Source organism: Cydia strobilella, chromosome 1, assembly GCF_947568885.1.
Source record: "Cydia strobilella chromosome 1, ilCydStro3.1, whole genome shotgun sequence".
Taxonomy (NCBI): Eukaryota; Metazoa; Arthropoda; class Insecta; order Lepidoptera; family Tortricidae; genus Cydia; species Cydia strobilella.
Window position 1 is genome coordinate 24,966,926 of NC_086041.1, and position 25,737 is coordinate 24,992,662.

Below are 25,737 nucleotides of genomic sequence, written 5' to 3' on the forward strand. Positions count from 1 at the left end.
CGCATACCCTACCGTATATATTGGGCCTTTGTTTAGTTCTTCCAACAGTGAGTTCAGTACCAGGCTCCAGAGAGTCGGTGAGAGAACCTTTGTGGCCGTAGCGGAAATAGGATGAACCCTACACTGACCATTCCAACATTTCCAACATGCTCTCGGCCGGTTTTTATATAAAACCTACATATTCTATCCTAACCTAACCAACATACAAATCCACGCGTACGAAGTCGCGAGCAACAGCTAGTATAAAATAAAGCAGTGCGAAAGATGAAAAAGACAACACAACGGCTTCATAGGATAAAGGCAGGCCGTTGTATGCACCGACGCCTATCGATCAGAAGCGGCGTTAATTCAAGGCGGCTAGAGCTAGATGTTATGCCGACGTACATATACCTGTACCTAATGCCTAGATACGTCTTGCTATGTTTTATTTAGGAAGATAAAGTCCACGGCACGCAGCAAGAAGTCTGATTTTTATTACTTAAACGACAATAAGTGCAAGTCAAACTTGCCTATCAGGGCTCGGTACCTTTTTAACAAGACTTCGAAAGAAGGATATTATGTTCGACTGTATGTATACTTTATATACAAACTTTTATTTTTATTTTACTTGTCTGTTGACTAATAGATTCCAGTTTTACTATCACAGTATAAAATCACTTGTTTGTTACTTTTGTTACCATAATTATATCTGACAAACTCAAAGTATACTTAATATGACACATTATAGACCAGCGGTGGAACAAAAATGGGTTTTGATAATATTAAAGTTTTTTCTTTTTCGATATGTCATTGTTAGCATGTTAAATAAGACTTTCGTAAAAAGTTAGAAATTTTTAGGGTGAGCGTTCGGATATATTGAAATATTTTAATTTCTGCTAATAACTTTGTAAATATAGAATTAAAGTTACAAAAAACTTTAACATATTCAATACCACTTTAATTTATACACAATATTCGGTTTTTAGAAATCTGGAACATGTGCTTTCTGGTGAACTTAAAAACATGAATTATTTTGTAAATAAAGAATTAGAGTAGCTGACATTGCAAAATTACGATATTATGGATCAGCTTATTATACTTGTAAAAAATTAGAAATGTAGACAATGTGCTTCTCTAGATATTGATTTCTGGTTAAGCAGTATAGCCAATATTGAATTAAAGTTTGTAGAGTTAATATTAAACGGTTATGACAATGATCTTAGTTCCCACACAAAAGATTAGAAATATAAAATCTGTGCGTCACTAAATACTGATACGTATGCATTCCGTGCTTATATTTACGTTACATTTCAAACGCGCGGCATGTTCGCGCGCGCCGCGCTGTGCGCCGCCGAGGCAGCGATCAAACGGTATTGATATATAGGTAGATCAACGGTATATAGATCAACGGGCTAGCGGGTAACCTAACCTTGCTAGACGCGTGCAAAATAATATTTCACAAAATTCAAAAAAATGTTCTAAAAGCAATCTGTATTTTTAACAGGTTAAAATTAAGTATCTAAATAGTCATAAAAATAATAAACCAGAACATTTGGTCGTGTCGTGTCTTTAACCTTGCCAGGCGATCTAAAAAGTATGGCACTTACTTGCACGCAAAATTAAGTTTGTTTACTATACAAATTGTATGCATTACAAAGTTATCTTTGCACACAAAATTAAGTTTCTCTACTATACAAAGCGTATGCATCGCAGTTATTTTTGCACGCAAAATTATGTTTGTCTACTAAACAAAGTGTATGCATTACAAAGTTATTTTTGTAGTAAATTAAAGACCACTAGGTAGGATGTACAGTCAGCAATACTATTCGCTTAGCACCTTTGCATACAAACCTATACAGGGGTGGTATCTTTTCTCTGCAGCTAACTGTACAATGTGATTGTAACTATGAGGATGGTGTATATTTATGATGTATGAGGATATTTCTATTAAAAGTTATGTTAGATTTTGAAATTTTTATATTGAGTATATCTACTTACCTATATATAAAAATTTGAATTTTGGTTATGGAATTTTATATTATATAACATACAAAAAAAAACAACAATAAAAAAATATATATAGGGCTGTATCTCCTAAACCGTCCGTCGCAGCGCAAAAATAAAAAAAAATTCGTTCCCTCTTTCAATATACAAAAAACACAATAAATAAATAAATAAATATTATAGGACATTCTTACACAGATTGACTAAGTCCCACAGTAAGCTCAAGAAGGCTTGTGTTATGGGTACTCAGACAACGATATATATAATATACAAATACATTGAAAACATCCATGACTCAGGAACAAATATCTGTGTTCGTCACACAAATAAATGCCCTTACCGGAATTCGAACCCAGGACCATCGGCTTCACAGGCAGGGTCACCCACTAGGCCAGACCGGTCGTACAATGAAACACAAAAAGAAAAAAAAATCTTTGTACGGCTGTATCTCCTAAACCGCGCGTCGTAGCACAAAAACAATCATCAAATTTTCGATCCACTTTAAGAAACCCTCAATTAATATTTAAAAAAAAAAAACAAAAAAAACGAAAAAATCTTTATAAGGCTGTATCTCCTGAACCGTGCGTCGTAGCGCAAAATAATAAAATTTTCGTTCAACTGCAGTGGACCCTTAATTAACATTAAAAAATAAGAAAAAAGGAAAAAAAATCTTTAGAGGGCTGTATCTCCTAAACCGTGCGTTGTAGAGCAAAAATAATCTAGTTTTCGTTCCCCTTTGAGAAACCCCTAATTAACATACAAAAAACACAATGAAAAACAAAGAAAAAATCTTTATAGGGTTGAATCTCCTAAATCGTGCGACGGAGCGCAAAAATAATCAAATTTTCGTTCCACTTTAAGAAACCTTTAATTAATATAGGTATAAAAAAAACACAAAAAATCCGTATAAGGCTGAATCTCCTAAACCGTGCGCCGTAGTGCAAAATAATAACATTTTCGTCCGCCTGCAGTGGACCCTTAATAAACATTAAAAAAAAAAAAAAACAGAAAAAAAAACAGAAAAAATATTTACAGGGCTGTATCTCCTAAACCCTTCGTTATAGCGCAAAAATAATCAAATTTTCGTTCCCCTATCAGAAGCCCCTAAGTAACATACAAAAAACACAATGAAAACATAAAAGAAAAAAACAAAGAAAACAATCTTTTTATAGGACTGTATCTCCTAAACCGTGCGTCGGAGCGCAAAAAAATTAAAATGTTCGTTTCCCTCTAAGAAACTCTTTTTTAATATGAGAAAAAACAAAAAAAAAACGAAAAAAATATTTACACGGCTGTAACTCCTAAACCGTGCGTCGTAGCGCAAAAATAATCAAAATTTCATTCCACTTTAAGAAACCCTTAATTTATATTTAAAAAAAAATCTTTATAAGGCTGTATCTCCTAAACCGTGCATCAAAATAATAAAATTTTCGTTCCATTGCAGTGGACCCTTAGTTAACATTAAAAAAAAGAAAAAAAAACAGAAAAAAATCTTTACAGGGCTGTATCTCCTAAACCGTGCGTTGAAGCGCAAAAATAATCTAATTTTCGTTCCCGTTTGAGAAACCCGTAAGTAACATTCAAAAAATACAATGAAAAACAAAAAAGAAAACAAAAAATTAAAAAATCTTTATAGGGTTGTTTGTATCTTTTAAATATTAATAAGGGTTTCTTAAAGTGGAACGAAAATTTAATTATTTTTGCTCTTCGCTCCGACGCACGGTTTAGGAGATACAACCCTATAAACATTTTTTTCTTTGTTTTTCTTTTTAGTTTTTCATTGTGTTTTCTGTATGTTACTTAGGGGTTTCTCAAAGGGGAACGAAAATTAGATTATTTTTGCGCTACAACGCACGGTTTAGGAGATACAGCCCTCTAAAAAAAATTCTGTTTTTTTTTTCTTTTCTTTTTAAATGTTAATTAAGTTGAACGAAAATTTTATTATTTTACTCTACGACCCACGGTTCAGAGATACAGCCTTATAAAGATTTTTTTGGTATTTTTGTTTGTTTTTATTTTTTTATATTACGACGCTCGGCTTAGGAGATACAGCCGTGTAGAGTTTTTTTTTCTTATTGTGTTTCATTGTGTTTTTTGTATATTAAAAGTGTTTTTAAAGGGGAACGAAAATTTTATTATTTTTGCGCTACGACGGACGGGTTAGGAGATACAGCCCTATATTTCTTTTTTTGTATATTTATATAATATAAAATTCCATAACCAAACTTCAGCTTTATATATAAGTAGATATATTTAATATAAAAATTTCAAAATCTAACATAATTTAATAATAGCGTCGTAGCGTAAAATAATAAAATTTTCGTTCAACTTAATTAACATTTAAAAAGAAAAGAAAAAAAAGAAATTTTTTTTTAGAGGGCTGTATTTCCTAAACCGTGCGACGGAGCGCAAAAATAATCAAATTTTCGTTCCACTAAGAAACCCTTAATTAATATATTAAAAAAAAACACAAAAAACCTTTATAATTCTGTATCTCCTAAACCGTGTGCCGTAGCGCAAAATTATAAACATTTTCGTTCGCCTGCACTGGACCCTTAATAAACATTAAAAAAAAAACAAATAGAAAAAAAAACAAAAAAAAAATTTACAGGGCTGTATGTCCTAAACCGTGCATTGTAGCGCAAAAATAATCAAATTTTCGTTCCCTTAACAGAAGCCCTTAAGTAAGATACAAAAAACACAATAAATAACATACATCATAAATATACACCATCGTCATAGTTACAATCACATTGTACAGTCAGCTGCAGAGAAAAGATACCACCCCTGTAAAGAAGTTTGTATGCAACGGTGCTAAGCGAATAGTATTGCTGACTGTACATCCTACCTAGTAGTCTTTAATTTACTGAACTACAAAAATAACTTTGTAATGCATACAATTGCTATAGTAGACAAACTTAATTTTGCGTACGAGTAAGTGCCATACGTTACTTTTTAGATCTTCTGGCAAGGTCAAAGACCCGACCAAATGTTCAGGCTTATTTTTTTGTGACTATTTAGATACTTAACTTCAACCTGTAAAAATTACAGTTTGCCTCACGAACTTTTTTGGAGCCCTAAAAAATCTTAAAAAATATAAGGGTTGATTTAGCCCCACTACCCTGCAGCCAGACCTCCAGTGCTGAGTTAGGGTATGATAGGAGAAGTATCAGGCAAATTTTCAGCTTGCCTCAAGGACCTACTCCAAAATGTCTACCAGCTCTCGGACCACTAAGTAACTACAAATAATCAGTCCACATAACAAACATTTTGTACTCATTTTGAAGTCATAATTACATTAATTTCACGTAATATCGGCATCTAATGTATGTGCACGGTAAACAAACTAATGAATGACAAGAAAAGTCAAGCAGCGCTTACAAAGCTGAGCGGGGGACGGGGCGACCGGGCGAGGTACCTATAGGTATAGATAGATACGAATGCTGCGATAGGCTCCCGCGTGCCGCGCCGGCACCTTGACTGACCAGCGCGGCTTATGTATGAATTTTGCGCCTTTTTAAATAGATTTGGCTATAACAATGGAAGCTACACACAGAAATTTCTTACTTTTCATAATATGGTTGCATATATTATTTTATAGTATGAAACTTATCTTTATAGACTTTAATTCAATATTGGACCTTACAGGACAAAAAACGCATATTAAAATTTAAGCAGCAATCCTATTTTTCTAATTTTTCGTCTTTGTCTATTAACTTAAGAATTTAGAGATATTATTGTGGATTTTTAAAATTTTAATTCAATATCGACAAAATAATAAGCTAATTTTAGTTTGACAAAGAAGCATGTTAAATTTTTTTCTAAAAATGTAACAGTTTAAAGAGTCATACATAATTTAAACGATGAAGCTTAAACTTTGCACTTTAATTCAATATTCAAAAAGCATCAATCAAAATATATAAATACCTAATTTATACCTAACGCTCGTTCTTACTTTTCGTCTTAAATTACAAATATGCTTAAAAACATGTCCCCTGCCATATAAGCATCACTTTTCCTTCTTTAGAATTATCATAACTTTAAGGTCAAAAATATGGTCCCACTATCGGTCTAATTACCTGAGTGTCAATACAATATAATTGATTTATAAGGATATTACAATATGTTACCTACCTATTGTGATACACTATTTAATTGTCAAGCTTCATAACATGCAACTGTTTGGTTTGCCACTATAATTTATGGTTAGTTTATTCAATCTAGGGAGGTTTAGAACATTATCTTCCCTTCGTACCAAGATCGGAAGTGATAGCGTATCCAAGTAAGGGGAATACAAAAAAGAGTTCAGGGGTTCATGGAAAACGAAAGATAGTAAAAGGATTCACGTGTTTAACTTGAGCACTTAGATTGGATGGAGCAAATTAACCGGTTACTTAATCGGTTGTCTATCTGTTCACTGGGCTCAGATGCAAAAAAAAAGTTTATATATCTTAGTCATAAAAAGTACGCCCAACGATATTGCGACGCACTGAATGATATCAAGTTATCGGGAAATTATCATAAATAAAGTAGTCCCTGGCCTATTTACCTAACCCGTTGCCAATCGACATGAATTAAAGAAGAGGTTTCGATTCGACTCTACATTTTCTTCGTTTTCGATGCCGTGTAGCCTATAGCCTACGAATGAAACATAATATGGGTGCACAACTGCACATGTGCACCCTGATAGGAAACACATTTTAGGTTTGACTAAGTATTGTAGCAGCTCTGTAACTTTAAACCTCGACTATTTATAGTGCTGATAGGTCTAGGTATCATTCATTACTTTGCACTTATCTTGTTCGCAATATTTTACACATATACAATTTTCCATCAAATGCTCGTGCGAATGAATTTAAAATGAGATTAAATTGTCACATTAGATCTCGATTACAGTACCTAAAGAACATTTCGTGTTAGCAAAGAGAAAATAATCTATCGCTCGAAAAGATGGTCTCGTGCCTTTGGCCTATACTCGTGTAGATGGCACCTTTTGATATTTAACAAATTTAACACATATCAGTGAAAGAACAAGGATCAAAGTCAAATGGCGTTCTAAAAATTTTCATTTACTGTGGCTACAAAATTTACTTTGACAATACGCCTCTATTTTAAATTCTCTTTGGTGTAATGAAGTAATGAATGTCCTACGTTAGGTGGGCATATGTATTAGTACGTGTACGCACTGTAGTCTGATTAAGCTTGAACTTGATCGTCATTGTTACCAGTATTTAAATCAACTACCTACTTCAAGAAAAACTTTCAACTGAAAGTGTTACCTAAACATTACCCCGTGTTTTGTACCTATTGAATAAATAAGCACAGTGCTATTAATAGCTTAGTATGGCTACAAAAGTTGTCCCAACTTTCTAATTTTTGATGCACGTAACTGCTAAATATTATCTACAAATTGTTTTAACCCTCTGCGATTATGTTTATTTATTCATAAAAGGTATTAAACGTCATTAATCCTCATTGTATAAAACGTACACTCAACGTCAAATACTTTGTAGCAACCAAAGTATAGTCAAATAGTTCGGTACACCATATGTATATTAAGTATGGTGTACTGAAGTATTTGGCCACTTTGACTGCTACAAAGTATTTGACGCTGAGTGTACAAGTTTCTTACAGGCCAATTAGAACGTACACTGACATCAGAATGATATTTGAATCATGTTATTTAATTATCATGCGATTCATGCGTCTCGCCCTCGCCAATATATGTACGGACAAGTACGAGCGAAACGCACGATACCTACTTAACTAAATACTTGCCAAAAGGAATTTACTACCACTAAACTTTAGGGGGCGATAGACACAAAATACATACCGTAGAGAAAGAAAAGTATAGGTGTACCTAGAGGAAATAACAAGTGACTTGATCATTATATATGACGAATCGATAGAAAACAGTGAAACGATCGCGCTTCTATAAATAAGCTAAACACGCGTGACCGCACGTCATGAATGCTCTTGGATCCGACCGAGACACTGCCATTGTGAATCTGATCCTATTAATTATATTTAGACTGCAATGAATGGATACAACGACAAAGGTATCAGTGGTATCACTAACTGAACGGCGGCGCCGCTGACATCACGTCCAAATTACTTTTTACCACACCAGCTGGTATATAGGCCCTCTTGATTATTCAAAAACGAATGAGAAAGTTGCGTTTTATCCACAGGAGTGGCAAAGTAGATTAATGCAAATTTTGAGTTGTTTCCTTATGCTGGCTGGTGGAATTGACTTTTAATGACAAATATTTAATGAAATTCATTTGTATTTGATTTGTTTTAATTTTGTTTGACATTTTACAGTTAGTATTTTCCTCAGGTTGGTGTGGTGAAAAACTTTGTTTCACTCGGTGGCAAAATTTCAACGCTCAAGATTCCACTTTTCGAACCCCTCGCTATGCTCGTGGTTCAAATTTGGAATCTTTCGCTTGCTCGGATATCAATATTAGCACGAGCGGTTAAACAACAACTTTGCCCTCTTGTAAAACTAATAACTATCATTATTTTGTACCTTTACATATAATAAACAAAGAAGGAGTTAATTGAAAAATACATTTTTTCGATAAATTAACATTTATTTGCTTTTAGCCGTAACGTTACCATGGAGATCTGTCCACAACGTTACCATGGAGATTTGTCCACAACGTGACTGACACTTTTTCGTGCATGCTACCTATAAGACGTTATCACGTCAAAATAGTACATTTCGATGCTAGTGCGGAAAGTATGTCATTAAATCACGAGTACCGAGATATGACCGGGACGAGTAAAGAATAACATTTCCGCACGTGTATCGAACGACGTTTTTTAAATACAGTTGCGAAAAAATAATAAAATCAATATGTAAGGAATAAAAACTTTGGAAACTTAAAACGCCTCTTAGTAGGTAGTAAAAGTAAGAAAAAACGCCTCTTCTTTGACAGGCGTTTCAGCAGCTATTCCGTTCCATTCAGACAACTTATTAAGAACGGTTTTTCAATATACAATATTAAAAAATAAACGTGTTATAATGAGGATGAGGTAAGTATATAATTATAAAATATGTATATTTTTCGTATTCTTACATTATCAGTAGGTTTTTATGTTGATTACGACGTTTAAAGGAAATTAATATTAACACTCATCAATAAGTAGTCATGAATTGGAACAAGTATAAATTTAAAAAAAATTGGAAAAGTAAAAAGCACTAGTTCGCGAAAACCAACTTTCCGCACGCTAAACAGCTACGTAAAGTAGCACTTTTTGAGCAACTGTATTAAAAAGGCTACTATGAAGTAGACGATTATTTAAAAGATCAACTCGGTCGGATACCTTATCTACAATTAAGCGTGGCAAATACCTAAGTTAAAATTTTATGTAGGTATTTACTATTTACCTGTATATTCAATGTCAATTATTTTTAATTATTCCCTACAATTCTTGATTTTCAAAAAGTGGTCTGTAAGAATCTATTTTGAATAAAAATGTTATGATTATGTTTAAAGAGAATAAGGATCTGTTCTGTTTATAACGGCCACATTGGATTTACCTTGCCCTGGTGTACTTGATTGCAGCAGAGCTCTTAGGTATGATATATTCTGTTTTTTTTATTCCGTAGACTAAAATGACGGTACTAAGAAATGTCATGTCTTACACTTAAATGACATTTCACGCGGTACTAAGAAATGTGTCTTACACATGAAACGTCATTTTAGTCTACGAAATAAAAAAACAGACCTTAGGTATAATGCGGCTTCTCTGCGTGCTACTCTGCTACTACGTAATGATTGCATCTCTACCGACGCATGTATTTTATTTTATTATCGCGTTCTTCAGTTATACAACATTGTGGCGTATCTCTTTGGTTGGCTTACCTCCGCCTGCGAACGCAATTTTATATCTTTATCTCAGAACTGACTTATGTATATAATTTTCTGATTATCAATAAAAGCTGTTTCTTGTTATCTTCCAAACAGTGTTTTTTTTAATACAGTTGTTCAACAAGTGCTACTTTACGTAGCTGTTTAGCGTGCGGAAAGTTGGTTTTCGCGAACTAGTGCTTTTTACTTTCCAGCTTTTTTTAATTTAATTTTGACCGTAGTAACCCTACTAAAATGAGAGTTCCAGTGCACAGGGGATGGGGTGGTGGGAGGGGCCACACCCCAAGCCACGCCCCTTTGTGCCACACCCCTTTTGGGCGCAAGCCACACCCTTTGTGGCCACTCCTCTGTTTGACCACGCCCCGTTTGGTCCCAAGCCACGCCCTTTCGCGCCACGCCCATTTTGGCCCAAGCCTTGCCCATTTTGGCCACGCCCCTTTTGGTCCCAAGCCACGCCCCTATTTTGGCCACGCCCCCTTTGGCCCAGAAATTGATTTTTGGGCAACTTCATTATTTTTCGACTGTATTACAATGATGTTATAGGATTAATAATATGTTTCGAATTCCTTACTTCTTGTTTTTCTTATTTTTTCGCAACTTATTAAAAAACGTCGTTCGATACACGTGCGGAAATCTTGACTCGACTGCGGCTCGTGTCAAGATATCTCGGTACTCGTGGGGTAATGACATACTTTCCGCACTAGCATCGAAATGTACTATTTTCTGTCCGTAAGTAAGTACCTACAAGTTTCAATTGACTAATATATATAAATATAACTATTAGGGGCAAACTGAAAGTTATTAATAGAATAGAGAAACTGTAGTAAATAGGCCGTCACTCTTGATTTTTGATCACGCGTACAATTTAGGATATTAGGATCACTCTGATCTGAAAGCCCTTTTTAGGGTTCCGTACCCAAAGGGTAAAAACGGGACCCTATTACTAAGACTCCGCTGTCCGTCTGTCTGTCTGTCACCAGGCTGTATCTCATCAACCGTGATAGCTAGACTTTTGACATTTTCACAGATGATGTATTTCTGTTGCCGCTATAACAACAAATACTAAAAAGTACGGAACCCTCGGTGCGCGAGTCCGACTCGCACTTGGCCGGTTTTTTATGATGATTATGGGTCCTCAGAGGTTTTATATGAAAATGTTTTTTTACTGGTGTCTTAGCAATACTAATATGATGTGTCAGAAACTGCTGATATGCAACTTTTTTGCCGGTCTTTGTCTTTATATTATCCGCACAACTGCAATGCAAACTTTCGTCGCTGTTGCATGACAATGCTTCTCTATGATCATCCTTTAAGGGTCCCCGGCAAGCTCGGTTCTTCATACGAACGTAGTTACGCACTCATTTTAAAACGAGTAACTAGTTTGCTCTGAAACTTTGTACTTATTATAGAATAAGGTATATAAGGTCTGTAATTAGTTTATGTAGCTTCAGACACCTACCATAGTAAAAAAAATACAGCGAATTTAAGTTTTTCATACAAAACTTGTTTTTGCTCTATTTCGTTTGTTTTATAAATTGGAGCTATATAAACTCATTACAGACCTAGATATACCTCATGTCATTGTATGTGCAAAGTTTCATTACAATCTAACACGTAGTTTTAAAATGAGAATGAAACTCCGTTTGTATGGGAAGGTGAAATTCGGCCGAGCTTGCCGGGGACTCGTGATTAAATTCGAAAATTAAAATGTAAACGTAATGTAAGTAGTAGTAGTAACGGAACTAGGCTCCATTTTAACAATAACTATAAGCCTTAAAAAGTTGAGCCCACAATGAAAATCGTAGAAATTTTGAACGAAACATTTCTCGGGTCACTATTAGAATGCGCATTTCACCTGCGAAATCGGGACGCAAATCGACCGCTCAACATAATCTGGGACGGCGTTAACATTGAGCATTGCCCGAACCCGAGGTACCTGGGAATTTCCCTCGATAGAACTTTGTCTTTTAATAGTCACTGCCTAAAAACACGCCAAAAGGTCACAACACGAAATAACCTGCTGAGGAAACTTACTTCAACGCACTGGGGTGCCTCTGCACACACACTCCGCACAACCGGCCTAGCACTCTGCTATTCGGCGGGTGAATACGCATGCCCGGTGTGGCACCGCTCCCCCCATGCAGGACAAGTTTCTTCAGCACTCAACGACACCTGCCGCACGATCACCGGTTGTCTGAAACCCACGCCGCTCAGTAAGCTCTACCCCCTGGCGGGTATAGCGCCCCCGGAGACCCGCAGGGAGGTGGCCTGCGCTATCGAAAAACTCAAGCAGGAGCAAGACCCAAGACACCCTCTCCACGGCCACAAGCTACCACCGTCGCGTCTAAAGAGCCGAAAGAGCTTTATGCGGTGCACTACCGCTATCAGTGTCCCGCCACCCGAGAACCGGCTGGCACACTGGCAAAGTACTCGCGCCCCTCCCGATGACTACGTCCGTCCCGCCGAAACGCTCCCGGTCGGACACAAACAACCATGGCCGATCTGGAAAGCCTTAAATAGACTGCGTTCCCAAGTTGGCCGCAGCAAAGAGAATTTGGTAAGGTGGGGCGGCCTAAACGGCGCAGATACCCTATGCGTATGTGGCACGGCTCCCCAAACGATGAGACACATGCTGTCCTGCCCAGCGATCCCGCACACATGTTCCGAGCAAGATCTACGGGACGCAACACACAGGGCGTTAAGCGTCGCTACCTTCTGGTCCCGCTTAATATGAAATGTATACGAAACCATCGACACGAGAAGAAGAAGAAGAAGATTAGAATAACGCTCGACATACAACTTTCAAATATCCAGAAATTTTTAAATATAAATAATAACTGCGTTATATACATATATGTACCTCAAAAAATATTTAGAGTTATTTTATAAGCTCTTTTTGTTATAATTATCCCCCTTCTAAGAATTTTCAGTGTTACCTATGTAGGTAATATGAAACTGGCAATTTTTTTTTGTGTTTTCAGTGGGCGGAATCAATGAAAATAGACTTCGTTATCGTATGCAATGAAACGCGTCACAACGAATGTACCTACCCAGCGTTAGTCAAACAATCGTTATCAAATCAGCCAATAATTTAACTTTAAACCTAAAAATTAATATAGGGGACTTACACCTACATCACATAGAGTGTCAAGCACAAACAACCCCGTACGTTCGACGAAAACGTATTGCAATCTGTGCGATGGACCGTATGACCTAGATCGGGCCACGGGTCATCGAGTAGGTACACCCGTTGACACAATTCACTCTTAGGCCCACTCTAATTAAAAATTGTAATTTCCAACAGTTTAGCGCATGTGTCGGTTACCTACTGCATTTATAAAGTGTAAGCCTGTGTAGCATTAATTTCTATGAAATGTTTCTAACTATGTACATACCTACGCGAGATAATGGGTAAAGTTGTATTTGTTGAAGTATTCAGAGCAAAGAGTTTTACTTTTGAACACTGCTGCTGCATATATGAATTAGGCGGCGCCACCATATACCGAAATACTACAAAAACAACCTACGTAATTTGGTCGGGTTATTTGTTGCCTTATATGGTTCATGTTATACTCATGTCCCAGAGCCTAACTAGCGCCACCGGAGAGATTAGGAACTATTATTTAAAGCTGAAAGCGGTCACTTTTGCAACAATTCTGCCATAAGAGATTGGCATCCTTTCTATACCATCCATACATGTAGGTAACAATAAGTGACAGTTATGAAAATCTCAAATTTACCACAATGCACGTCATTAGTAGAACATTAAGTTAACTTTTCAATAATAAGAGACTGCTAAGACAAATTTATTTTTAATACTAAACTGAAAGAAGATATATCCGTTGACGGCACCACCTGATGAAGAAAAGGGGTTAATTAAATAATTATACCTAACATACGAAATCATATTTCATATACTTAAAACTAAGTTTCTGGTAAAAACAAAATGTAGAGTAAAGGATGACTCACGTTAGACCGGGCCGTGTCCGAGCCGGAGCTTCCGGCGCTTCGTTTCGGAAGCTCCGGCCCGGACACGGCCCGGTCTAACGTGAGTCATCCTTTAATCGGTCAGCAAGCTTTAGCTGTCGTCTGAATAATTGAACTTCATGTACCTACTACATACAATAATTGATAATTATTATCGATTTATTTAAGAATAACTCTCTAATTACCTCATGATACGAGTATGATACAGTATTTCTTCAATTAATCATAACAGCGTTCGCGGAAAAGCAAAGATTGTCGATGAACTTCTGCTCGACCTTTTCTTAGATAAAGTAAATCGCGATAAAAACAAGCAATAACATGCAGATATTATGACGCAAAAATCCTTATCTTTGTTTTGTTACTCCATAATTTAGCCAATAATAGGCTAGTCAGCTGTGTCACTACCATGAGTTCCGTAAATGACAGTCGATAGTGAGAAAGTTACGGAAAATATATGGAGTAATTGTACAGTGCCTCTACCGGTCACGTAAAAAACTAAAAAATTCAACTGGTACCATGAGTCACAAACGTTTTAACGTAAGTTTTCGATACATGCCTAACTTCACACCTAAAACGTTCTCTTTCTAACTATATAACGAAAACTGAGCCAGAATTATTCTAGGTAAATACTTTACGCGAATAAACGTGACAGATGTCATCGAAAAAAAAACTCAAATAAAAACTTTTATAAAAAAAAGATAAACCGACTTCACAAAGGATGAAATAAAATATTATCCTTTTTAGGGTTCCGTGTTTAAGTATATGCGTTACCAACTGATATGTTTGAAGTCGGTGCCAAGCCAAATTTTGAAGCATATATAGTGATTTTGGTGCAATTCGATAAGGATGCGGCTATATAAGTATGTACGTTGGATTGCCTAACGCAGCGTACTACGTAGGCGAACAACACGCGAACGCGAAGCGGCGCGGCACGGCGCCTTAATTAATCCTTTGATACCTATAGAAGTGTCCTACCTGGGCGATCTCGTTACGAACGCGAACGCCTTGGGCCGGCCGCGCCGCGCCGCGTCGCTTCTCTTCGCGTTCGCGAGTGTTCGCCTATGTAAGACGCAGCGCTACACGACGACAATAAACGAACTTTCTGTAGGTACTTAAGAACACACCTCAGAACAGAACACACGGTTGAACCTTCTTAGCGCAGTTCGTACCATGCTTGTCGGCACATTAGTGTAAATCGGATGCGTTTATTTGTTGTCGTATTTTTTAAAGAGCATTTCTTACTAATTCTTGAACAGTCCATAGCACGCAAGTGTGGGATTGGGACTGAGTTATTTTCTGTCGCTTATCCAGATATATCAAAATATAAAACAATTCAAGGAACCTTCATGCCAAATTTCAGCTAAAGCGGTTTAGTTGTTTAGCCATGAAACGGTAACAAAGAGGCAGACAGAATTACTTTCACGTTTATAATATTTGTACAGTTGTAATGGGATTTGTAGACATAAAGCTGATTATTTTTGACTGGTATTGTTACTACTTGGCTTGGCACCGACTTCAAACATATCAGTTGGTATCGCATATACTTAAACACGGAACCCTAAAAAGGATAATATTTTATTTCATCCTTTTTGAAGTCGGTTTATCTGTTTTTTATAAAAGTTTTTATTTTCCCATTTTTAGTTTTAAGACATTGTTAAGAGCGTGACGCATGAATGAAAAACATAATCATGATTAACTCTAAATTCGTAAACTTTATTAAATAATCAGAATTTTCCTCGAGTCCGTCCGTCTGGGAAATCATTCCTGTCACTAAATCCACTCTCCGCCCCGCCTCTGACCCAATCCCTCAAACCCCCCGATCACTCAACCTCACAACACATCAACCCCTGATCACTGAACCCCTCGACCCTAAACCACCAACCCTTCAACCGCCATTCCCCGACCCCTAACCCCAGACCCCTTAACTCCTCACCCTAACCCCCAATACCTTAACTCCCAACCACTCAGTCCCCGACCCATCAACTCCCCTCCCCTCAACCCCCAACCTCAAACCCTCCAAACACTAATACCCTCTACCTTCACCTCTCACACCTACCCCTCACCTCTAGTCTCTTTGGTTGTTTCCAACACTACCTACATCAAGAATCATAATACACATACGAGGGAAGTTCCACATTTCGTCCGTGGTCTTCATCATCAGTAGCCTTACCACGAGTTTGACATTGATATATTCGCTATCGCGTGCTTACTGTTTATGCATCTCGCTCGTACTGGCATATTAGTGTACAAAGTAAGTTATGAAGACGCTAGCGAATATTTAGTGTCAAACTCGTGGTTAGGCTACAGTTGCGCTACATCAAATTGGTGGTTTTTGGGAGGAAATGCTTGAGTTACTTTAGAAAACACCGAAATCACCATACACGTGCCTTTAAAAATTGAGGAGTTCCCTGAATTCCTCACGGATTCCATCATCAGATTAAAACCAGAAATGTTACGAAAGCACCTTGGAGGTAACTTCTTTCAAACAAAAAAAGAATTACTCAAATCGGATCATGGGTGCCGGAGTAATCGCTGAAATCATTATCATCAAAACAATCATCATCATCAGCTCCACTTCATCAAATTGGTCATTTTCGAGAGAAAATGCTCAAGATGCTTAAGAAAACACCCAAATCACCATACATGTGCCTTTATAAATTGAGGAGTTCCCTCAATTCCTCATGGATCCCATCAGCAGAACAGCACCAGATTAATATGGGACCAACTTGGTCCTTTCGAACAAAAAAATAATTACTCAAATCGGACCACGGGTCTCGGAGCAATCGGTGAACATACATAAAATAAAAACTTTTATAAAAAAAAGATAAACCGACTTTAAAAAGGATGAAATAAAATATTATCCTTTTTAGGGTTCCGTGTTTAAGTATATGCGTTACCAACTGATATGTTTGAAGTCGGTGCCAAGCCAAATTTTAAACCATATATTCATAGTGATTTTGGTGCAATTCGATAAAGATGCGGCTATATAAGTATGTACGTTGGATTACCTAACGCAGCGTACTACGTAGGCGAACAACACGCGAATGCGAAGCGGCGCGGCACGGCGCCTTAATTAATCCTTTGATACCTATATAGAAGTGTCCTACGTGGGCGATCTCGTTGCGAATGCGAACGCCTTGGGCCGGCCGCGCCGTGCCGCGTCGCTTCGCTTCGCGTTCGCGAGAGTTCGCCTATGTAAGACGCAGCGTTACACGACGACAATTAACGAACTTTCTTTACACCTCAGAACAGAACACACGGTTGAACCTTCTTGGCGCAGTTCGTACCATGCTTGTCAGCAGCAGTTATTTACCCCCAATTCATATATACACCTACCTTTTTACAAAATATGACATGTACCTATAGTTAGTTCGGGCGATTTTCCGCAACTCGACGTAAAATATTTATGATAGTTATACAATGCCTAAGTAATACCTATATATAATTGAAAACTATTAATTTGTAACACAACTTACACAACTTGATTCGCATTTTTTGGCAATTGGTTTGTATTGTATTGTCTTTGGCGAAAAATGTATTATACGGCATGAGATTGTAAAAAGTAAACATCGGTTCCACTATGTACCTAATTGTATGTTTGCTCTTTAGCGGTTAAAGAAGTGTTAAAAGCTAATATTCCATGTTTCCCTCTACTATACTTACTACAACAACTGTGCACTACTTGTCCTCGGTATCTTACGTTATATTTCCCGCTATCTTATCTATACATTAGTATCTACGGATGCCTTTTTATTTTATTCATCGCGATGTTTACTCAAAACCGCCAAAAACGAATATGAAGATTTCAATAACTGAAACAAGAAATACAAAAGTAAGGATGCTTATATTATAGCAAAACAGGCAGAGAACAGCGTACTTTACTTGTGAACTTACCGCGCCAAATGTGACCAGAGAAAGTTCGAATAGATTGCCTGCCACCACTGAGATAGTTCTCTGGCCTCTGATAACGAGTAGGTGGAGAGCCTTCTGGGTGCGCATAGATGTGGTCGTCCAATGGCTGTTGTATGCTGCTGTTGCCACGAGGTCACTCTTCATAAAGAATACAAGTGATTCCGTTTGTTAAAATGTTATGCAGATAAGGAAAGGCACTAGGAATGCATTAGGATTGTTGACATATGTCGAATTCTATAATTAAAATCTAGTTAAATAGATAGTAAATGAGCAATTTATCACAATACATTGGAAGCTTAAAAAATATATTATGGGAATAATAATTTCAATTTTCTGAACTTTCTGAACTTCTGAATAGGAAAAAAATAGTGGTACCATTCGATTCCTTACATTTTATAAAAAAATATATTGTACAACAACAATAAACGCAATATTTCACCGACAAAATCGCAATTTCCATGTTTTCCATATACATCGAAACGAATTCTAATCTCTAAGTAATGGCGACGTTACATTGTGACGTCACAATGTAATGCCATTATCTTAGAAGCATTTTGTGTCAGTCAAGTGCGGGTGCCAGACTTTGACCATCATTTGTGACTTTTGTATTGCTTTAAGACAATGGGTCCCATACAAACATTGATCTTCAAAACAAACCTGATCGACTGATACCATTCACAAAAATGCCTAAATACCGTTTTCAACTAGTAAATACACGATGTTTTTATTTTAAATCCGTAAACTTCGGGGTATGGCTAAGTACATCTAAGGAAACTGAATAACATAAGTAGTGTTTTTTTTTCGTAAAATGTAATCAGTAGCCTTGTTGTAATACGAACATTAGGTATATGTATTTAAATCCACCGAACAATTGAAAACTATGACATATCAATGACATTTCGAATATCGATCGTACGAGATAGTGTGTACTTGCGTTTAGTAGCAATAGTTATTTGTTATACAAGGGTGCAAAGTTGTATTTTACCCGCGAGTGTAGAATTGAAACACGAGCAAGCGAAAGGATTCTATAGGTGAACCACGAGCGAAGTGAGTGGTTCTAAAATAGAATCCTGAGCGTAGCGAGTGTTTCAACACACGAGAAGTAAAATACATTTGCGCCCGTGTGTAACACAAAACTTTTCACCTCACTATAGCGAGGAAAGTGCAACATCCACAGGCGTTAGATCATCTTCATCACTGGAATCACTCATTTCTTTACGATATTATAACAGAAAACTCTGGAAGTTGTGTATTTTTACGCGAGTCGGTGAGAAAAGGTTTTAAGTAAAAAACTTGTTGACAATGTTGACATTTCTGATGTATGAAATGTCAACGATGCATTTTGAAATTGCATCGACTCAACTTGTGCGTTCAGAATTATATTTAACATCATTATAAAAAACAAACGTTTCTTATGGAATTTTAAGGTTTATGACTTAAAATCATTAAATAAAGCTAAATTTGGTATTTTTTATTAGATTCTCAAACCATTTTTTTAATGATAATTAATATCGAACGAACCATTATCATGAGCGTTTTACGTTTTGTTATCTGTCAAGCTACTTAAACACGCTCCATCCAAGGTCAAATTACTTTCCCCACTAGTGGATAAAACGCGTTTTTCCCCGCTTGTATTGAAGGATAAACGACAACTTTCCGAGCTAGTGAGGGGAAAATGTATAAATATACTAAATACTAATCACTGAGTAATCAATATTATGTAAACAGGCCCTAAGGCAAGTGTACAAGTTCGAAGACGCCTTCAGATAAAAATAAATCATTGATTATCTCCAAAGTGGAGTTAATTAGAATACCGGTTTCTTTAAGAAAGTTACCTACTTAATCTAAGATCATGAATGCACCCTTGAAATTAACGGACTTAAAAAAACACCGTGTATACTTAAGGAAAAAAAATTACTAACTATTTTGGCCATATAATATATAAGTAGCATCGGGTACGTGACGGCTTTTTTTTATCCTAGCTTCTAGCTACTCATATTTATGCAATATTTTGTTAGATGACATTTTATAAAACGCGAGTGAATTTTATTTCTTTTCGTAGCCTAGCGCTACGTGCTACGAGGCATTACTCCTCCAAGGACGTGCTACGAAACCCAATATACCTACTGCCACATTTGATAGTGAATACTACCTACTCAATATACAACGTGTTTTTGTATAATTTCTATAAATACAATTAAACAATTCTAATTTAGAAAAAAAAATTGTTATTTTTTAAACAAAAGATCTTGGTATATGACCAAGTAGGCTTTAACAGGAAAATAAATAGATCTTGAAATATTAGCCTGTATTTAAGGATATATTTATTTATTTAAACTTTATTAAATGAATCATTTCACATGAAATATATAAACTTTTATGTTTAATTGTTTGGCGTATTTTGATGTTTGAAGGTTTGTTTGTTGTTGAGTTGCATTGTTATGTGGGGTATGCAATAAATAGTTATAAGGGAGATATAGTAGTTTATGTGACTGCTAAATAATGAAAGGCATTAAAATACGAGTGTGGGTTTAAGAAACGAACGAAGTGATCGAGTTTCATAAAAGGATCACACGAGTGTTTTAATGCCTAATTATATACAGTTACACTGATTTAAACGCGTAAAAAAAGTTTATCTACAGACATATTATAAACTTTCTATGATATATTCACTAATAACCGCATATTTCAGCCGACATGATGGGGCATCGTTGCTCTCTGGCGGAATTCGCGGATATGAGGTGGCGTCTCCGAAATATCTTTATGGCACATTTTACACGAAACTTTTGCTAGTTACCTTAAAAACAACAAAACAGATTATTTTTTACTTACAAACTAATTAAAAGATAAACTTCACGTCAAATGGCGGCAAAGAACAATTTTTTCACGCATGTCACGCATCCGTAGTCCGCAAACTAGAGTGGGGGTCGATTGCCATATCGTTCGATACCAACTAACAAGCGAGATTTGTCAAAATTGTATGCAATTGACATTTCATTTCGAATAAAACGTTATCTCGACTGATATTAGAATAGAGGTCAAATCATTTTTTTTTTGTTTTTCAGAGATGTTCGAAATTTGAATGAAATAATATTATCGAAATCGATATTATTATTCAGCAACAATAACATTTTCACAGATAAAAAATTTGCTGTAACAAAACAATTTATCTTCATGTTGGCTATTATTTACGGATTTTGAAGGCATCAAGGCATCATAGAGGGTTTATGATATGTGTTTAGATAAAAACATGAAACAACAATGCATTGATTTATTTCATGTCGACTGATTAAACTTTTATTTTTTTTCTAGATACGTCTGTAATTTAAGGCGGTTCCCTGAGCCAGAAGGCGAAAAATCTCCTTTAAATCATAGATGTAGGTAAACTTACATCCATGCTTTAAATCATGTTTTTCTAAGAGGCGTTGATATTCGTAGACGTGGAAAAAATATATGTAGTTCTTGGCTATATTATCTTTAACAACATAGCTTCCGATACCCGAATTATGACACTTCGCTCGATACAATTAATTGCCAAAGTAACCTCTCTAACTGGGACTTTTAATCCTACTTTACTCGGTTATTTATTATGTGATACTATAAACAAAAAAATAAGAAAACACAATCTTAACGTAAATAGTAATTTAGAATTTCGATATTGTATGGCAACTTTTTTAAAATAAATAAAAAACGACAAAATTCGATCAAAATTGACACTTGGCGCGTATGATCTTTTCCGTTCTTTCTTGCGAAATGTGACAAAGACAGCGGCAAACCGATGAAACGGCCTTAAGGAACAAATGGCAGAAAATTATTTTTTAATCTCCCTATGGGCACACAAGCCTCCTAAAGGTTTTGTGTGGGATAGGGCATTGACCTACTTAATGTATGTTTAGTTTATTCAATATATCAAAAAATAACAATCTGGCTTACCTGAGTCTTTATCAGATTCCCACAGAAACAATAAATAAAAAGTTGTCCTGATAGGCATCCAAAATATAAACTCCTGGTCACTATCTCTGACACATCACTGCTCTGTAAATAAAAAAATAGTTACTATTATTGTTGCCCGCCGCTTAGACGTATAGTCGAAGAAATATTATTTGCACCGGTGAATGTTATCGCTAATGGCTCTTTAACAATAGGGTAAATAAATACAATTAGCACCTACTTTTGCTTAAAGTATACTTGAGCTAAACAATCTTGATCCCAGTTACTTTTCAACATTTTTATTTATTTCTAAGTTTTCCTAGTATTCCAACTTTTCAATTCGTAGTCTATTATTTTAAAAAACCGGACAAGTAGGTTCTAATTAGGGTTAGGGTTCCGTACCTCAAAAGGAAAGAACGGAACCCTTATAGGGTCACTCGTGCGTCTGTCTATCTGTCTGTCCGTCTGTCACAGCCTATTTTCTCCGAAACTACTGAACCAATTAAGTTGAAATTTGGTATACATATGTAAATAAGTTTGTAACCCAAAGCCAGACATGTAACGTAAACAATAGTTATTTACGATACAATTGCTGAAAAGAGGAAATTCGAAACGAGTGGCGATAAATTAAAACACGATCGCAGGGAGTGTTTTAAATCGACACGAGTTGCGAATTACCTATTCGCACGTGTATCGTACATCGTTTTACAGTACATATGGCCCTTTACACTTTCGACAGATGCACTAAAAGTGCTCTTTTACGCACTAGTGCGAGAAAGTAGCACCATATGTACTGTAATAGTACATTACAAGACAATACATGATACAAGTGTGTTAAGTTGGTCATTACACACGAGGCGCAATAAGAAAGCCGATGTGTGTAATGACCAATGCACACGCGTTTCATATATACGACGTTTTTCAACACACTTGCGAGAAAAAAATGAAACTCATATTAATCAAATTTTAATAGTTAAAACAGTTAGTATTGTGTGTTGCATCTGTCATCAGGCGCGGATCCACCGTTGTGGGCAAGATGGGCATGCCCACAACCTTTTTTACACTTTCACGGTATATTGAGATCGATAGGCCTTCATAAAATAAAAAATAAAAACAATGAATCGTGCGTGATTCGGAACGCAGCAAAGAGCCATAGACAAAAATGGTGATACTTTTTGTCACATTTATACAACATATTATCTGTTTCTTTTTGGCGCATGAATATGTATTAGAAAAAAAGAGATGACTACTGGTTGGAAGCGCGCACTCGCGCAGACCATAGACAATAGACAGATCTACTAATTTAAAAGCAAGAGTGTATTGAGTTGTATGCATGCACATGTAGATTCCCGCCAAAATGCCAAAAGTTCCGAGGCAAGCCGCCATTCTTGAAAAGTTTTTTGTTAATGTCAGTCAGGGTAAAATAGCTGTTAGTGTGATTGTTGTTTCGACACAATGGTAAGTTATTTTAATTAAATTATTGCTATTTTACCGCTCTAATGCAATGCCTTACTCTATATATCATTTGTAACTTTATTTTAACTTTGTTTTTTGGTCATTTCGGCCAGGGTTTACCTAAACAATCAGAGCAATTTATCGCTCTGATTGTTTCTCGACGTGTAAGTAAGCTACTCTATGTATATTACTTTTATAATAAAACAAAGTTACAAATTATCCAATAAAATATTCATTACCTACATTGTTTATCGATTTATTATTTGTGCCTATGATATTTCGTGTTGTGTGTGATTTGTTTTCTTGAGGGGGTTTTTTGGCGTCTTCTAGTCAATGACTAAGTAAATATCTTGAAAATTAAATCCTACAACTACTCACGCAGCTGTGCAATAGGTATATATTTATGGGGCATATCATGCTATCTCGACTGAACATTTAGATTTAAAAAATTTAATTGGGTAGATTCTTTATGTACCTAGTCAAATATAAAATAATTTACCTACATATTTAGTGGTCGATTGAGTAGTAATGGAATACCTTATACTATAGGGAAATAAGTCAGCTAAGCGTAACTACGTTTACTAAGTATTAGGTTCAAGGGAGTTTAAAAATGATTCATAATACGTATGTATTATTAGTAATTTTCAAACTTTACCATACTATATATTAATTAAGGAAACTGGTATATGGAGTACTCTATGCTTACTTATTTATCTAAGATTTGTACCCTAACATCAAAATGTTTTTACAAATATTAGCAACTCTCCCGATTAGCGTTGCTACCGCAGAGAGATCTTTTTCTACTCTTCGCAGAGTAAAATCTTGGTTGCGGGCCTCAATGGCAGAGGAAAGGTTATCCGGGCTAGCTCTCCTGAATATACATAAAGATACGAACCTAGATATAGATCAAATAATCAACGTTTTCGCAAAAAAGAAACGTAAGCTTGAATTTGTAATTTAAGTATATACTTCAATAGCAAAATCAAACTTACATTTGGGTGCTCCCACAGTTATACCTCGTTACCTCGCGCGTAAAATGATGATGCCTATGACAGTTCATTTTTGTATGGAACAGCTGTCACGTAAAATGTTCGTACACTTTTTTGGAAGTATAGCACATTCGTTTATTTAGAAATGTACTAATTAACTAATAAAAATACGGTATAAACATAAAATATTTCTTATCTTAAGTTCTTAAGCCTATTCAAATTTGACTTTGGAAAGTAGGTAAAGGTGTAAAACTGAGTCAAAAGTAGTACCTTAGTAATAAATGTAATAAATATATATATATTGATTATAGTCTAGCATGACTTAATTGCTTTTAATGCAACTTATAGATTATGAAAAGCTCTGACAACTAAGTAGTCCACAAATTAGCTGTCTATCATTTATGATTTTTTACTTAGCCTCCTTGGGCTTACCGTGGGACTTAGTCAATCTGTGTAAGAATGTCCTATAATATTTATTCATTTATTTACTTGCGCAAAAGGCTAAAATGTAAAATTCTTACTTTTTCATAACCTCGATACGAATGACTCCCTGTATACATAAGTATATAACAGATTGGCTCAAATATTTTTTTGCAAAAAATTATTGTAAACAAAGAGAGTGGTGCAAAACTGAATCATTGCAAATAAATATGTATGAAGCAGACCACTGATTAATTTTTGCACGTAGTATTTATTTTTGCAATAATTACTAGATTTAAGATTTGAGAGAATTGCTGTTTATTATAAGACGCGTTACAATAACAAAACAAATTAATAATAAAATTTTATAGGAATGTAAATAGGTATAGTGTTGTAGCACTATACCTATTTACATAAAAAAATCCTATATTTTTTTTTAAAGTTCCTACTTAAACCAACTTGTCTGAATTATATTGGTTAAAAAGGAGTAGTTATATTACTAATCATCAGTCATGATCATTATCTTTAATTTCTATTTAAGTAAAAAAAATTAAACTAATTATCTATTTTTAGTTCATGTACGTATAATAACTTGATGGATGTCAAAGGATATTTATGAAGATCTTAGAAGTTTTGTTATGAAAAAAAAAATAGACTACCCGACTACCCGCCAATCATACCTCTATGATTGGTGCAAAACATGGTAATAACTTTTTAAAGATAAAATTCATTATCCTATTTTCAAATTACTCAAAATGAGAAATAATTTACAGCAAACATAATTGCTTACCAAATTCGTATACCTACATTTAAGATTCATTTCAAAGTACCTATAGAGTAGAATGCGGTTCGGTTTAGCATCTAACTGTAAATAAAGTTATTTAATGTAAAATGTATACTAGCGTTTAATTTAATTTGATATCATTTGAAGTAGCCGAAATTTCATCAAATCGGTTCAGTAGTTGTAAATTAAGTCTCGCCTGGTGCATGTCACTTGCTGGTCACACTACAATTTCCGAGACACCGTCAAGACACCGCCCAGTTTAGTGTCCCTATTGGCTTACTAGCTGTGGCTAGTATAGGAAACAAAAAAAAAGATTGATTGAAATTGATTTGGAATTTAATCAAAACTGACTATTTAATTGGACGAAATCAGCTCTGAATTAATTCAAAGCCAAAGT

The 25,737-nt window shown here is 35.6% G+C and overlaps 2 protein-coding genes across 7 annotated transcripts in view; one reads left to right on the plus strand and one right to left on the minus strand.

Annotated features, from left to right (window-relative positions):
• Positions 1-25,737, plus strand: part of LOC134742364 (disks large 1 tumor suppressor protein) — an 88,845-nt gene that overhangs the window by 3,078 nt on the left and 60,030 nt on the right. The window lies entirely within an intron of this gene.
• LOC134742702 (odorant receptor 49b-like) overlaps positions 17,574-25,737 on the minus strand; it is a 29,571-nt gene continuing 21,407 nt past the window's right edge. Inside the window, exons 7-9 of the mRNA XM_063675895.1 lie at positions 21,696-21,797; positions 17,745-17,900; positions 17,574-17,662 (exon numbers count right to left, since the gene is read on the minus strand). Of these exons, the coding sequence (XP_063531965.1) occupies positions 17,606-17,662; positions 17,745-17,900; positions 21,696-21,797 (315 nt within the window). The 3' untranslated portion in view covers positions 17,574-17,605. The remainder of the gene's footprint in view (positions 17,663-17,744; positions 17,901-21,695; positions 21,798-25,737) is intronic.